The sequence below is a fragment of the Acanthopagrus latus genome, chromosome 21 (assembly GCF_904848185.1).
Source record: "Acanthopagrus latus isolate v.2019 chromosome 21, fAcaLat1.1, whole genome shotgun sequence".
Lineage (NCBI taxonomy): Eukaryota > Metazoa > Chordata > Actinopteri > Spariformes > Sparidae > Acanthopagrus > Acanthopagrus latus.
In genome coordinates, this window is record NC_051059.1 from 20,751,356 (window position 1) to 20,768,616 (window position 17,261).

The 17,261-nt window shown below is 44.3% G+C and overlaps 1 protein-coding gene across 5 annotated transcripts in view; it reads left to right on the plus strand.

Moving 5' to 3' along the window:
• The window catches only part of gpc1b (glypican 1b), a 76,883-nt gene that overhangs the window by 29,076 nt on the left and 30,546 nt on the right, over positions 1 to 17,261 (plus strand). For 4 of the 5 annotated variants that reach the window (XM_037084344.1, XM_037084343.1, XM_037084345.1 and 1 more), the window contains exon 4: positions 15,330 to 15,488. In XM_037084344.1, the coding sequence (XP_036940239.1) occupies positions 15,330 to 15,488 (159 nt within the window). Of the gene's footprint in view, positions 1 to 13,769; positions 15,040 to 15,329; positions 15,489 to 17,261 lie in introns of those variants that run through there. The other variant, XM_037084342.1, reaches the window with a different exon arrangement.

Sequence of the window (17,261 nt, forward strand, 5' to 3'; positions counted from 1 at the left end):
CACATAATCTGTCCAGCGGAGAGAGAACTAATGATTTTCTTTTTACGTCATTAAGCTTGTTCCACCGCTCGAGGGGTCATTGTGTGACCAGCCAGCCTTTCACTGTCACACCAAGACAGAGGTATTTGGGGTTTTGGCGATCGAGAGCGGAATGTGCGAAAGTCTTCTTTTTTTTAATGTTGTTTTGTCTTTATCTCCTAGTCTGACAGAGGTCAAGTGGTTCAGTCTGGCCTAGACTAAATGGACCTTCTTCCAGGAAAAGGCCCTTTATTGTTGGTTCCAGTCAAAGATTATTACACCAGCATGAAAGCATTTGCAAGGAGGTCATCAGGTCCAGGCAGCAGAGCTACTGGAGACTAAACCTGAACTCCTCTGAAAACACTGCAGCCAGTGTGGTCGACATCTCACGTTCTGGGTTTCTCTTCATTTTAAGCTGTAGGAAATCTTTAATTGATTAATATTAAACATGTATATTTTATGCATAGTTATATACAGAAGGCCATGGTTGGAACATGTCCATTTCATTTAATGCTTAATTTAACCGGCAAATAGTAGAAAAGCCACAGTGCAGACCATCTCTTTCCCTGAGGTGATAACAAAAGTCATTTAAAGTTGCCGGTAATTAAGCTTCGTATGGGGATAACACAGGACAGGATCCCATGAGTCATTTCTGACGGAGATTTCTGTCATTTTGTTCACGTCTAGGCATGCGTCAATGATTGCCCTTTTATTTTGAGACGGTCAGCAGGGTTAGCGTTTTGCATGCGCACGCTCAAAAAACACACAATTACAGCAGCCGTCTATAATTAAGTCTGCCCTGCAGTCATAGGGAAAGCAATGAGGGGCGAGTCAAATGTTTTGCACTTGTACATTTAATTTAAAGTGCACGGCTAAAAGCATTAATAATGCATCTATTATATATCTTGCTCTGGAATGCTATTTGCCTTAACACAACCGCTTTGATGCAGGAGGAGAAGGACCAGCACCAACCATTTTAGACCTAGAACTGATTAAAAGTGTTTCCCTGTATCGGTCCGATGTGCCCTCAAGCTGAACCACATGGAATGGTGATTAGATATGGTAATGGGGTGATGATAATGTACTTTAAGCACTTGCGTACTGTGTAATGTAATGTGTGGTAACATTCGGTTAAAGGGTTGCCTCGAGGATTTGCAATTTGTCGTATAATTGCATCATGTGTTGCTTTTTCTGTAGAAGCTTGAGCAACATGCCAAACAGATCCCTTTTCATCGTATCACAATGCATTACTTTGTGTTGCATTTTGAAGGGGGGCTCCGTGGAGCTTCATGTTAGCATCGTTAGCTAACCATCTAAAGACACGGCGGTCATTTGACAACTCCCTCACAAAGAAATCCAAAGTCCAGAAGGGTTAAGCGACTTAAACAGATCATCCACAGACTGTTATAGGTGGCTGGGAGAGAATGGAAAGGTCTCTTTTTTTCAGTTTTTAGGTCATGTTAAAATCTGCACACATATGGCCCTGTTGAATGCCCCTATGGAAGATAAAACATGATAACGTGCCCCCTAGGGTGCCCTTCCAGCAGACAAAACATGGTGAAGTGCCCTCCCTGTGCGCTGGTGCCACCATTTTTCGCCCACCACCATATAAAGGCAATAAAAAAAAATAAAAAAAATGAATGAATGCATGCATGTAAGTTGCTACAAATAGTTGCACAAGGCCGCTTTTAACTCAACCAAAGTAAACTAGATGCAGTTCTTCAGTCCTCTAATACTTCATTATTTGTGGCACCACTAGCTTCCTGGAGGTCAGGTGACTCAGCGTCCCTAAATAGCCGTCTTATCCCAAACAATTGCAGGCACAGCTGGGATTTGTGGCTCCTCAGTCATTCTGTGTAAAGCGGTCAAGGCCCATGCTGCTGCTTTGCATCATGTGTGACATCAGAGTTGGTGGCCTACATAGAACAATGACTCGGTGGCCTGGTTTTCTGAATTGAGCGACTGTGGCGAATGGTGCTCTGTGATGTTTCATGCAGCATGTGGTCGTTCTGAGAGAACACGAAGAGGAGGGAAAAACAAAGACTGCACGCTTAATAGTTCTGACGTGTTCCAAGCGTCTTCATCTCACGCTCTGACAGCGCTGCTGCTTTCCAGCGGTTTGTGTGTGCGTGCGTGTGTGTGCCTGTTGATTCTGCCTACCTGCGCGCCCACCTAGCGAACATCTTCTCGCTCCGCTGCACCGCTCGCCATTTGTGACTTTCATGTTTCTGTTTTGTTTGCCTTTCAGTCTCTCGGCCCGGCTGTCAGTTAGCCACGTCTGTCTGTCTGTTGTCAAGACCTTTCACCGGCTCCGAGTGACTAAGAGAGGCCTGAAGTGTTAGCCTGTCCTGACCTGACTTCAAAATAGACAGCTTGGCACGCACACCATGCTCGCACAGCATCGCCGAAACAGGGCTTTCCTTGTAACGGCGTTGGTTCCCATCATGTCAGGCCCTCGTTTGGATCAGGCTTCTGATATGACTCACTGGTTATAAGACATGTGAGTGAGAGCAATCATTGAAGCCCACAGGCACTGTCATAACTCGTCTGATTGTCAGTTACGGGAACACACACGCACACACACTGGGACACACAGCTCTGTCTTCTGATTCGCTCATTAAAGTGCTGCTGTTGGTGCTTCGCTGATTAATCAATCCGCAGCAAGACTGCTTATTTTACCAAGACGCTGAAAGTGAGAGTGCACAGAAGCAGCCGAGCAGCTTCGCTCCCCCATCAATCCGATAATGCCGCCGAATGACAGATGATGATACTCTTTATTTTGATTTATACGAAATAGATCGTCGACATTAAAGAACACAGAAACCCCCCCCTCAAGGTAAAGATTATTGTCTAGCCCCAGCCATAAATAAAACATGCCAGTGTTTGAGGATCTGGGCAAGTGTGGATTTGCTCTTTGGGAGCCCAGATCCCCTGGCCAGATTCCCAGCCAGAGGCGAAGGAAGAAAGGGGGGGAGGTGGGGGAGAGATGAGTGAACCAGGGGAAGGACTGAGAGAATCATCTGTGCTTTGATCTGATGTCTGATGCAGAGAGAACGTTGGTTGTGTTTTTTCCGAGAGCCGTGATCCATAACCAGATCACCCGATATTATATACTCATCTGACTCCATTATTGAGGATTAAAGCAGATGTGATTGAGGATTTGACAACCTCTCTGTGTGGCTTTTTCAAAACGGGTCGGATGGGAGTGGCAGGGGCGTGCGCTTGCGGGTTAAAAGCTGGTGATTGACGGCGTTTTGTGAGGGCCTTTGTACTGTGGCAGCGCGGAGAAAAGAGACGGATTAAATGGGAGAATTACCTTCAAGACTTCCATCATAGGTGCCATTTTTTTGTTCCGTTTAGCACAAATTTACGTTCAGTTCTGTCGAAAGAGTGAGAGAACAGCCTGTTCATTCTCTCTGTGAGGTACGAGCCAGAAGCGTTGATCTGAGCTGACAACGAATAATTGCAGGAGGTTTAATTGATCTTCTTCTTCTCATTATTGTTATTATGTAATCCGTATAACCTCTTTATACAGAAGTAACCTTTCATTGGATGTACACCGTGAGATTCATGGGCAGGAATATGTTTTTGCAAAAAAAAAAAAATCATAAAAAATGAGCTCAGTTGTGTGTATTTGTCAGAGCACACGATCACGGTGAGAAAGGATGAGAACAAAGAGGTGAGTCGAAGGTCTCGGCAGGTAACAGCTGTTCCTCCAACCCCCTTTGCAGCACACTGCTGAGAAGATCGGCTAATAAATCATGTATCAACGACAGAGAGCTGTTGAAAATGCAACTTTTATAACCAGTTATACAGTCATCTGAAAGAATTTTTGTACATTTGATGTAAAAAGGCTTCAAAAGGAATCGCCATGCTTTCCCTTTGTCTTGTTTCATATCGAACAGTTTTGTGGCTGTTCTGGGCTGTTGGAAGACATCACCACGCTCGGTGGGTAGCCTGGGATTCACCATAAATTGATATAGTAAGTGATTAATGATGAAAATAGCTTTGATTATACCTGCAATAGCACATTTTTTTGGACACTGTTGGGCAGTGGAAAGAAGCTGTGAACATGACATAATATTGCCTTTCATGATTTACTTTTTGCAATATGGGAGAAGCCACTTTGATTTATCGTGGAGACTGTTGTTAGCAGAAGGTCACACAATCACTCCCCTCCTCAACCTTTTCCTTGCCTCAGCTTCTGTTTACTCTCCATCTTTTGTCCTGTATCTTTGATTCCTCAGTAGCAGCTCTTCATCCTCTCTACTCCCCCCCTCCCATCTCTGCACTTCTTTTATGTGCTCACCTTCCCATTTTTCTCCCGCGCACACCTCTCCCAGCTGCATCTCCTGCCACCCTCTGTGTCTGTGTCTCTGACTCAGTCCTGGCTGAATGTGTTCTCGCTCTTGTTGCTTTGACAGGCCCTGACAACTGCAGGTCAGCTTTTATCTGTCAGCCTCTCCACCTCTGCGCAGCGCAGAGTGGAGGGGAACTGGCTGCTTTGTTTGTTCTTTCACCATCAGGAGGAGACCCTGCCACAAAGGGAAGCTTGCAAGTTTATAGGAGTCAAGCCATGAGCTCTCTCTCTCTCTCTTTCTTTCTCGCTGTCTCTCTCTCTCTCACACACACACATAAACACAAATGCCTGCACACCGACACTTGCACATATGGCATTCTGTGGTACAACAGCTCTCCCTTTTTTTGTTTGCCTGCCTTACAGGCGTGCAATTAAAGGCAGTAGCCACCTTTCATGTCAGCATCATTCTTGAGAAGGAACACGCTGTGTTAAAAGTGTTACTCTCTCTCTCACCCTATAAAGCACAGATGGGTAGAGGGTGAAGAGTTTAATATTTCTCATGTCAAATGAAATTAGAGTAGTGGAGCCAGTGGAAAAAGTGGATAAAAATCAAAATCGACTTGTATTTTAAAGCTGCTCTAGTTTATTTTTGGCCACTGGGGGGCAGCACAACAAGATGTAAACACAATACTGACATATCATCACATTGTTATGACAAACATGTTACAAACAGTTGTCTATTCATACATTTGCAATATGTAAGAACTGGCAACAAACAGAGGCAGCATAATCCCAGAGTAACTGCTCAGCTCCTGTTAACCTGCAGCTAGCTGGACTACCAGGGTAGGGTTGTTAAACGCTGCTGGCACGGGAACTTTAGACTACTGGGACAAAGGTTTTCCAGGCCCAGGGCTAGCTTGTTAGCATGCTAACTTCAACTTATTTAACTGTGGCGTGTTCCAGACCATCCGCTGAATGTCAGATGAATAGTAACCCTCTTTTTAGTTCTGTTTTTGTTTCAACCAAAACCAGAGGAAAACATCAGGCCCTTTGGTTGCTAAACACTCCTCTATGTTCATTAGCTAGTGTTTCCCACACATATAGGTATATTAATAAACGATTCAAGCATTTTATAGGCTACTTGATGTTTTAATCCACCTGCAAGAATGACACTATCTGCGATCAATTAATGGGATGTCAAGCCCTCGCTGGAATCGAATCCCTCCTGTAAACTCCCCCCTGTGCCACAGATGGCCATTCTGTGGGAAACAGTGGGAAGGGAAGCATGTTTATCTGTTCATCGTTATGATCGACCCCTTTACCATTACACTTCCTCATTGGATCCAGTCTTATATAAAACATATGAATTATTGCGGTTTTACAGATCAGTCAAGGCACCCCTCATTTGCCAATGGCAAAGATGTTAGAAATCTCAATTAGCAGCTTGGTTCTTGTATAATTGTGTAAAATGGAAGACAGTGCTATGTCATACACGGTCAGAGGTGATAAAATGCATCAGGTCCTCAAACAAAGTGTTGAGGAGCCTTCGAATGGTTGGCAAGCAAATTGGAGAGATTAACTTTTACGAGCAGCATAAAATCATTAAGAAGTGTAAATGCTGTTGTCCTCTGACATCACGTCTTCCTGCTGTTGTCCTGTAACCAGATATTTCCAGCGCAGCCCTGCCGTCTATGAAAACTGACATCTGACAAATGACAAAAATTCTCATGGATGTCTGAATGGCACGCGTGTGCAAAAAGGAGGCTTCTGTCACTCCTTCTTCCTGCTCTCTTCGTCTTGCAGAGATTTTTGTCAGGCTTCCAGACTGCAGTCACACACTCAGGAGCGTCAGTCGTCATGTTTACTGCATCATGTGACGGAGTGCTCTGCGCCTGTCGTGTGTTAACTGTTGACACTTCCTTTCAAGGATCATTGCTAGATCATCAGTTAGGAAAACCCACCCACACACATTCCTCCAGGAACAGAAACAGGGTCGGCCCTCTGCAGCTCCGTCGTTACCGCTTTTATTTTGAGATGGCCCAAGAAACGGGTACGTCTCAGATATGTTTCAGATACACATTGGCAGGATAAGTTTCTTTGGAATAGCAAACTTTTTTTCCCACCCCACTGTGCACTGTAATTTTTTCACACGCACATCGAGAATTGGTGAGAAAGTCAACACTCTGTCAGGTTCATGTTAAGGCTTGTCTGTTAGAGGCAGGAGAAGGGTGGGTTATAGGGTGTAACTGGGACAGTGTGTCTGTACTGCTTGTACAGCACAATGCTGGAAGTGTTATTCCCGTTAAGTGTGAGAAAATTAAGCTCCCCTGCATCCCAGGTCAGTCCAGTTTATCGCCGTTAACACACAAAGAAACAAGAAAAGAAAAACAACATTGGTGGGAATGGATAAGGAGCCAAGATGACGCTCAAGAAGGCAGGAGGGCATGTTGGCAGGCTGGAAACGCCGCATCAGCACTGTGACTGTACCTGCAAAGTGAATGGGACAGGCTGCTGCCACCACCTGAAGGAGTTGGCATTCACACTCTTTGGTTTGTTTGTCTGTGTTGGGGCTGTGTGTGTGTGTGCGTGCGTGTGTGTGCGTATGTGTGTGCGTGTGTGTGTGCATGTGTGTACGGGAAAAAAGCAGCAGAGACAGAAGGAACGAGACAAAGCGCGAATGTGTTTGTGCTTATTTGTGTGCGTGTCACTCCGTGCCTGTCTTATCAGAGCGGGCAGTCAAGCATGTTTCTCAGCGCTGCAGCAACTTAATTACAAAACCTGTTGTAATCCATCATGTTCCCTTATAAATCACACAGCTCCACATTAGAGGGGCTGCAGCGGGACTGGGATCCTGCAGGTTCTGTCAGATGGGCCGCACGTGTTGCACTCGAGTGAGGTCGCTTCCGCGTAGCTCCAAATGAGCCATGAAAGTTCACCTCACATTCTCCCTCTCTCTCTCGTAATGGTAGAAATGATCCATCCCTAATCCATTCTGATCTGTAAACAATGACACGGTCACCTTTGTTCTCTGGTATGATGTTCCAGCATCTGCTTCACATCTGTTGCTATGGGAGATAATATAAACCGTCAGGGACACAATTCATAATAATTGTATCCACCGTTAGGTCTCACAACTGCCTCACAACCGAAGATGTTGTACCTTTAAAAGACAAGAAATAAGGCCTGTTTTCAGCTCATATCTTCTAAATGTGGCTGATTAAAGGGTACATCCCCTAATTTTATACCTTAGAGCATTGAAACATATTCAGGAATACCACTGCGTATCCAGAGGAAGCTGCAGGTAACCTGACAAATTGCCAATAGTGATGTATCTCACAAGCTTAGCTGTACTGTGGGTAATAAAAACCAGGTTTTGAAAAGGAAGAAGAATAGGTGGAGTACAAATGGGGACAGCTATCCCGACATCAGAGCTGAGGAATTTCTAGATACAGAAATACGAGGAGGCAGTCAGTTTGTGGAGGATTGCACATCAGCATGAGCACACGGTGACGGTCGAAAACAAAAAAACAAAAGCATGTTTTACGTATTTCTTTTGCACTTCCAGGTACAGTGTTGTTTAAAGTACCTTAATTTACTATTGTGTTACAATATTACTCTGATGTTACACGTATCATACAAGTACTGCATACTGTGTGTTATTATGGACCACTGACCTGGCTGATTATCACATTCGATAATCTTAATTTTTCTGATTATCAGATTCAGTGTGGATTTTATTATTATTATTTTTTATCTGACTGTCAGTTAAAGAAACACATTTGAAAATGTGCTACTTTGGCTCTGATGCAGCATGTAATCTGCAGAGCAAGTAGTAACTAACGTTTTAAAATAAGAGTAGTGAGTAAAATGTAGTAGCATCTTGTCTTATCCCGTCCTGTCCCTCGATATGCTCCACTTCCCTTCGCTACGCTTCTCTCTGGCCCCTGTGTCGAGAGAGGCTGACCACTGTTTGACTTGTTCACCACCAGAGCTATTTAACTCTGACAAAGTAATCTACTCCCCACAGCCCTCATATTTACAGTTTCACATTATTCCTCCTTACTGTAGGAGGTATTGGTGGTTTTATTTACAGGGTTATTATGACTGCTACAGTGATACGTATACAACTGGAACACCTTCTCACTGGTCGAACGGTATAGCCAGCGGAGGATTGAAGGAGAGTCTCGGGAGTTCGGCTCGCCTCGGTAGTAATGTGTTATTAATGTGTTGTGTGGCTGCCACCTCATCTGCCTCGAAAGAGCTATTTATGCGACTTGGCTCATGTTACCAGACTGGTGAGCGTCGAGGGTCTAGGTTAAAGCCCCGTGTCAGCTATAGGTCGATCCGCGGAGCACAAAGACAGACGGACGGACGGAAAGACAGGACGGAGTGAGAGCCAGCAGGAATGTGGTGTGGTAGCAGTTGGACAGAGACCACAGTGTCGTCGGCATTAAGCATTTGTCTGGTCGGCATGTGACTTTTCAGTGCGCACAGTTGGTGGATCAGACATGTAAACCCCTGTTTCCAAATAGCCATGTTATTTCTCATCAGTTTAACCCTAATCCACTGTATCAACTGTGTGTGTGTGTGTTGGCATGTGTGTGTGTGTGATTCCTGGTGCTCCATGGGTGTTTCTGTTGAACTGGCAATAACCCACCAAACTGTGGACCTGCTCACACACACACACACACACACACACACACACACACACACACACACACACACACACTCTCACCGATGACTGGATTAGGCTGCTAATCTCTCTGATGCCACAGCATGTGTGCACACACATGCCTGCCTGCAAATTTACACACACACACACACCCACACACTCATACTGAGCATTGGGGTTTGAAACGGTGTCAGTTATGCAATGGCAGTCACTACCAGGAGCCATCAGTTATGTGTGTCAGCATATCAGTGTGGTCGCAGTCATGCCATTTTGTCAAATGTGCTCCGGAAGAAAAGTGTGGAGATTGTAGCAGCTGCTCACATGCGATGCATCCTAAATTCCTATTTGCATACTTCTCCGACACTTTAGTGCCAGCAGAGTCAGACTGGAAAAAAAATAAATAAATAAAACCAAAGCTCTAGCTTGGCAAAGATTCCCATCACTTTCATTAAGACTCATATGTGAGGCTGTGAAGAGGAGCTGTGAAGCTTCAAGAATGTTTTGTGAAGTAGGGAAACTTTACCTGACTTTCCACCAGCATGTGGACGAGAAGATAGCGACAAAAAATGACATTTATCCTCTAACCCAGGCATGGCCGCCTTCACATGAGGGTAACCAAATCTGATTTTGACATAATTACAAACAGAAAATTACAATATGAAGAGAAGTCAATAACAAATAGAATGCAGATTGCAGAAGCACAGAAATATGAAGTTTACCACAGAGACACCCAACACCACTACAGCTAAAATGAGGTTTGAAGTGAGTTTATGCAAAAAAAAAATAAAAAATGAGGAGGTGCTAAAAGGGCGCCTGAAAGGTCCTGGGAAATTATTTGAATGTAACAGATGGTGGTTGATTTTCGTGCTCTTGAGCTCGAGCAGCATCCACCGCTCCAACGGTGGATACAGTATTTATGTCTAGACAGCTTCACCAATGGGCATTTCCTCGGTCTCAAGTCTGTCTGAGCTGTGCACACCGTTTCTTGCGGTGCTGGGAGGAAGCGTTTAACAGCTTTTTTTCTTCTTTTTCCTGTTGCCTTAACCTCCGTGCTGTTGTGGAGGAAGCTGTGCTCGTAAAACCAAATCAAATATACATGGTGTCTAAAGGCCAAAACCAGTCTCAGCAGATAAACAATGAAAGAAATCAAATTCTGCGTCTATAATACCAACGTGATGGAAGAAGAAACCAGGGTTTTATAACACACTGCAGAGTCAAAGTCGGAATTATCCGGGTCGACATACCTATCTCCGTCTCAATCTTGTAATATCTGTGCAGGTTAACGCAGTCTGAACTGGTGGAAATAACATTGAGACTTGCCGCATACATGAAATAAACTGCTGCGTTGGCTGTGCGTCATGTTGTGGGACACCCGTGTTTATTTTCCCCCAGCACCCGTAGACCAGAAACAAACAGACACGTTATGGTGACATAACCGGACGCCGCCGACGTTTCGACCTCTCCTGCGTTGCTCACAGACTCCCAGACGAGCGACGGAGACACTCGGGCTTTGACTCATTCTTAATTTCCTGTTGCCCCTCTCTCCTCTCTCTGCCTTTTTTTATTTTCCCACCGTCTCTGAAAGCTTCTGCCTGTCGCTCTCTCCCATGCTTTATCGCAGCGGGCGCGACCTTATTCTGCCTTCCCCAGATTGCTGTTTAATAGGAGCCTTCCTCCCTGGTGAACAGCGATAAGCTAATGGTGAGTTGAGGAATTGCTCACCGTTTAAGAGCCGCGTATGTCAGAGAAAAAAAGGTGATGGAGGGCTTTGACGGGGATTTAGTTCACCTAATTTTGCCCCTACGCACGGATTAATGTTGAGGTGGGTGGGTGGGTGGGTGCTGCATGCATGAGCTTGATTTTTTTTTTTTTAAGAGAGGCCAGATAATTGGCTTGTTGCTGATTGGCCTCGCCGAAGGGGGCTGATTAATACAGAACACCCACTCTGTCAATTTAAATAGATTTGAATCGATGATTTAATTGTGAGCGGGACTTGCTGATGTGTGGTTTTTGTTTCATCGTGGTGCGCAATCAACTTTAACTCTGCATTCATTTTCGCTCTGAACCCAGAGTATTATTCTGTTTTTATAACAAGCATATCTTTCTCAAGTTTATCAGGCATTCCTCGAAAGTTTATTCAGACTGCGGCAATAATTGGGGAACAATAGAGGCAGGATATGATGAGGACAGGCTGGAATTTGCTTAATGTGACAGCAAAATCTCTAATGCACGAGGAGTGGACTTTCGATATGTAATGAAAACATGTTGTTTTTTTTGTTTGTTTTTTCGCCCCACTATCTGTAAGTGCAGAAAATGGGATGTGTCTTGTATTATAGGCAGAGAAAATTAGACGTCTGGAGCGTTAGCATTAGCTGCCCTCTCTGTTGCAGCCTTTGAGACACTTCTGCTGAAGCCTCCCACTAACACTGCTCCTCTCCAGATTGAGCTGTCCTCCTCTGCTGATTACTCTAGTATCCTCCGGCTATGAGATTGAAAGTGTGTGTGTGTGTGTGTGTGTGTGTGTGTGTGTGTGTGCTCAACAGAGCGTGATAGTGTGAGTGTAAGTGTAAAAGCGGGAGGGTCACGTCTGGGTGTTAAGAATACGTTTCCTCTACACTTTGATCGAGAGTGGCTTACTGTCTCCCACCTAAATAGATGCACACATGCATACATGCACACACACACATGCACACACACACACACACACACACACACACACACACACACACAGAGGCTTAACTGAGGCCGCTCCGTTTGTAACATTAGCCGACTGTTAGGTTACCCAACTGGAAATGCAACGCTCCGTTACAGGTGACCTTTCCCTTGATGGTGTGTGTCCAGGACCGTGCGTGTGTGTGTTTAAAAACTGCATGCAGATGTTGTGAGTGTATTCTGCAAATGGACCCACGCTGAAGAGGTTGTTTCTGGCCGGCTGCATCTGGAAGCCTCACACCTCCCACTATCCAAGTGTGTGTTCTTGTTCTCTGCACAGATGTCCTTCAAATGGCAAGCAGCGAGCAGATTGCATTGGAGGAAATGGCCACAGGCCCGTTATAGACACACACGCACACACACACACACACACACACACACACACACACACACACACACACCAACACCAGCCCAGGCATTTAAACGGCCATCCCAGGGGCTGACAGATTGCAGCTGACCCCCGATCGCACTGTATTCCATCCCGTCATCAAGCCCCTCCGTCACTCTTCCCATCCTCGCTCCATTTCTTTACTTTCTCTTTCAATTTCCTTTGTGCCCTCACTAAACCCGTCAGATTTGCATACGTACGTCGTTTCTCCAGGCCTAAAAACTCTCTTCCTCGCTGTGTGTGCGGATGGTGAGTCACACCAGGACCGGCTCGAGGGTTTGCTGAGAGATGCTCAATGTCACCTCCTCCTCCGATTCCGTCCTCCACTTTCAGGTTCGAAGAGGGAAATTGCCTTTAATCGCTCCACTTTGGAGTTGGCCCGGATGAGGCACTTAAAGGACAGTTACAGAAACTTGGTTGACACAATCAGTGCGGCGAGGGGCTTCTCGCCATACACAGGCTGATTGTAAAATATAGCCGAGATCACCGACGGGACGGTGGGGATACACGGTGATTAACTCGGGCCGTGGATACAGTAAATGAAGGTGAAATGACTGCTTGTGATTGCTGCCAGAAATCACTGGCTTTAATGATGAGAAGGACGGCAGGATCAATCTTATCGATGGCGGCACTCTGCCTATAGACTTGCCCATGGCCTGAAACGCTGCCATGTGCATGCTAATGACGGCCTGGGGGGACATCTGATCATTAATCCTGTACTTATATGTGTTTACTGCATTTGTGTACGCCTTTGTGCAGAGGCTATAAACTCAGTGATCTGATGATGATGTAGATGTTTTCCAGTAATTAAACATGTAAGCTACAAAGGTTTTGATGATCAGACTGAGGCTTAGACCTAGTCCAAGACTTAGCATCAGCCTTATTAATAGACTTCAGTCTATTAGCTAGGGTAGATCAGGAGGATCAGGAGTAAAGCACTTTCGATGTACATCAAAAAGTATATTTTGTTGCAGATATAGTCGTATTGGGGGTAAAAAATTGGGGATAGACCAATCATTGGCCTGTTCAGCTATCAGGGTCTGATATTCAGCATTTTTTGGATTGTTGGCTACACATCATAAATAACAGCCCATCAACACTGAACAATCACAGTTGCAGAAAATAGAAAATACTCAAGGACCTTCAAGCTGCAGCAAGAAACTTTGATATTTTGTTGATTTTGGAGGCCCCCTGTGGGCAAAAGTGTTTCCGCTGTCAAATCCACATAGCACAATGTCAAAAATACAATTATCTAAAGAAAAATATCCCCTCGGCTTCTTTTCAACCGGCTAACGGCCTGTTCACTGAAGCTTTGCCTGGGAAAACACAAACTTGGGCTCTTCCAGTCTGCATGCTTTAAAGACAAATAGAAATATTCAATCTTCTTGCCGATGGTCTAGTTTGCTTATGTAAGTCATATTGAGGCATCAGTATTAAATTTAGACATTGTTTCATAACCAGACGTAAACGCCTTGTGCAGCTTTAAGTAACCTCCAAACACTGGTCATCAGTCACCATGGTTACTAATAATCGATATCAGAAACCATGCGAGTGCACGCATCAGATGTATCATCCAAAAATAATCGAAGAAGTCTCAGTTTAGATGCTGATCACACACACACAGTCAGTGACTGTTTATTTAAATTGAATTACAACAGAGAGAAACGGTCATAACTGCTACAGTAAGGGTGTGTTTGTGTCCATCTGAATACCTTTTGTGTAAATCCAGGTGAACTGATTAGGTAAAGTGACAGGCTGATCAAGCAGGAAACACAGAAGAAAAGGGAGAGCAACGTGAAGCTGAGGTTACAGAGAAGGCGGTCAGGATGCTCGTCACCGCAGGGCCTTTGGGCGAGCGGGGCTGGATTCAGTTAGGTGTCTCTACCATGGAGAAAGTAATACGATGAAAATGGAAATGCCACAACCTGCAGTCTATCTAGCGCAACCAGCTGCACACACTGACACTGAATAATAACAGAGATGATGTATTTTAACCCATAAATCTGGCACTACCAGTTGAGCCAGACTCTGCCAGCCGAGGGTTTAGACACCTGGAAGCTCCTTGTTTGTAAGAAAATGAAAATACGTATTAAAACCTTTCCACCCAGCAACAAGACTGAGACCTTTGAGCACCGAGCTCAGAACAGGATTGCCATCGTGTCTGCACACTTCTGCTCCTCTTTGATATTTCTCTGCTGTCGTCTACGTGGGCGCATCAGAAGCTTTGATAAATATTTTGTATGTTTGATAAGAGCGGGAGAAAAGCTCCCCTTTGTCTTTATTGTCTTTGGAAAACTGACAGATTAATCTAAAAAAAAAACCTTCATTCTTTTCTTTATCCGAGCACAAATGTCTCAATGTGATTTGTTGTTTCCCCGCTCCACATCGCTGGTGCATCCTTGTTTTTGTTTTTCTTGTGTTTTGAACATAGTGTGCTTGTGTGTGTGTGTGTGTGTGTGTGTGTGTGTGTGCAGGATCGTGTCTTATGAATATGAATACTGGGGAGGAATCTTCAAAAGTAAAACATTTTTCACAGCCAGTCAAAGTGTTGCATCATACACGATCTACTCCCCTAAAACGAGCATCGCCAACGTGAGATTTTGTTCGCCTCAGGCTTCCGTCGATGTGGGTGATGCTTGTTGAGATTTCGGCTCCGGCTTTGACGGCAGGTTTAATCAACTTCGAGGCCCCTCCGCTTTAAATCCTCACACGTTATTTGGTTGTTTGTATGTTTCATGGCACATAAAAACCCAGAGATTACAGATCCCTTTTTTTTCTTACTTCCGTGGATTCTTCTAAGTTTGTGTATCCACGTGTGTGTGTGTGTGTGCGTGCACATATTTGCACAGGCATGCGTGTCAGGAGCGCTCATTAAAACTGTATGGGAGCTGATGCTGTACTCCTGCTCCACTGCTCCCGTTTCCAGCACAGTTCTCCACATCTTGCCAGGTAATCAGGCGATGCGAACACAGCAGCCCTGCCTCTGCCGCTGCCAACGAGCCGGGGTTTGAGGTCGTAAAAAAAAAAAAAAAAAAAACAGCCGCATCCGCGCTCACTGGCGAGTATTTTCTAACAGGAACTGTTCATCTCAGTTTTGCTGAACACCGACTGAACTGACGAGACCTGTTAATGCTGATGTTCATATCCACCGTCCTTTTTATTAACTGCTGTTCTTCATCTTCCCTTCCTCCCATCCTTTCTCCTCCTCCGTCTCCACCTCCCTTCTTTAACCCTGCTAGGGGAGCACCTGCGCACCTGTCCCCAGGGCTACACCTGCTGCACCAGCGGCATGGAGGACGAACTGGCCACGCTGAGCCGCAGGGAGATGGAGGGGCTGCTCAGAGACGCCGGCCGGTCCTTACAGAACTCCCTCACCGGACAGTACAAGGCCTTCGACGGTGAGTTCTGAGCGTGCTGAGCGAGTGAGAGAGGAGAGAGAAAGAGTGAATCATGAATGGATGAGTCGCTGAGCACTGCGGCTCTTCAACAGTCATCAGCTCTCTCCAGTGGTTTTTTTTTTTTTGGTGATTTGGAGTGTTTCTCGTTTCAGTTTTGATAATACGCTGTCTTGACAGTCATGGCGCGTTGCCTCCACGCAAACACACACCCACAGACACACACAGCTGACAATAAGTGAAGGAGATATCTTAAAGGCCTTTCTATCGTACAGTCTGCAGATTGATGTGGAGCATTGATCTGCTGTCATGCTTCAACAGAAACAGGTGTAATGCCTTCCAGGGGTTTTGTCAGAATGCCAGGTTTTCTTTTTGATTTTGAATTTTTGAACTTTGGTAGCTACCAAGTCTGCTGAGTCAGATCCAAAGCAAATATGAAACAATAACAATATTCAGTCCATGTGTGTATATATATATATATATATATATATATATATATATATATATATATATATATATATATATATATATATATATATATATATATATATATATATATATATATATATCTCTCACTCCATCTGCTCCATAATACGTCTACAGAAGAAAAATAATTATGAAATCAATGTGGAATAGGTCTTTGACTGAAAGACTGTTGACTGTCATGAAGACTTTTTGTTTAAAGCTGCTCTTTACCCATGTACCAACCATATATATGTGTATATTCTCTGTATAAACACACTAAATATATAAAGAGATATATCTATACATTTCTTTAAGGCACAGCAAATCTAGCTGCCATCATATAGCACATAAATAGATAGATATAAGAGTGAAGAATGAAAAATGTTGCAGCGACACTCCCCTACAGGAGCATTGTGGATGTAATCAGTTTGATTTGTGTTAAAATAAAGCTTTAATTAAAAAAATTAAGACAACTACTGGTTGATTTGCATTGTGGTGGTATGAGAAATCAACAAGCTTGTTTCATCACAATGAATTATGGGACATTTCTGCTGTGCTCATCTCGTGCACTGTGTGGCTCTGCTAGCGTCTTTGATATCTACTCGAGTGCGACTTCTCGGAATTAATGCTGGTTAGGGGTAAACTTGAGCTGTTGTGTTCTTTATTCCGTGGGCCAACAGCTTATTTAGGTCTCCAATTAGTCCAAATGTTGTTGGGATTTGACGGCGGCAGTTAAGCATTTCAGATGGAGGAGATGTTTGCACTCTGAAACAACATCATGAAAAAAGACAAACTGAATGTGCACTTATACGTGTTTCAGGGGTTTTCTACCTGGAAGTTATTCACGTTAAACAAACACTGTGATTCGGTCTGTGTATTTATAAAAAAAAAAAAAACAACAACAAAAAAACCAAAAAATGCATCAATTCCATCTTTGATGACACGTTGCAGAAGTCTGAACCACTAAATCTGCTCCATGACACCAGAAAAATATTGTTTAAGTTCTTGATATAATAATCTATGTATAGATAAGAAATAAAGCCAGGAATTAATTGCTGTGCGAGTGTGAGAAAAGGAGCGAGGGAGAAAGAGAAGAGAGGGATTTTCAATCTTAGAACACTGGCGCACCGAGGCAATTATTTGTGTCTAATGACCTGCTCCAGTTAATAGAAGGGTGTCTCTGTGCTCCACTTGTTCCCCTTGGCCAGTCGGTGACAATGGATCTGTCAGCTGGGGCTCTGGGCTCGGCTAGTTAGCTTGACCTTTTCAGATCACAGTGATTAGTGGCTGACTGACATTTCTTTACTCTTC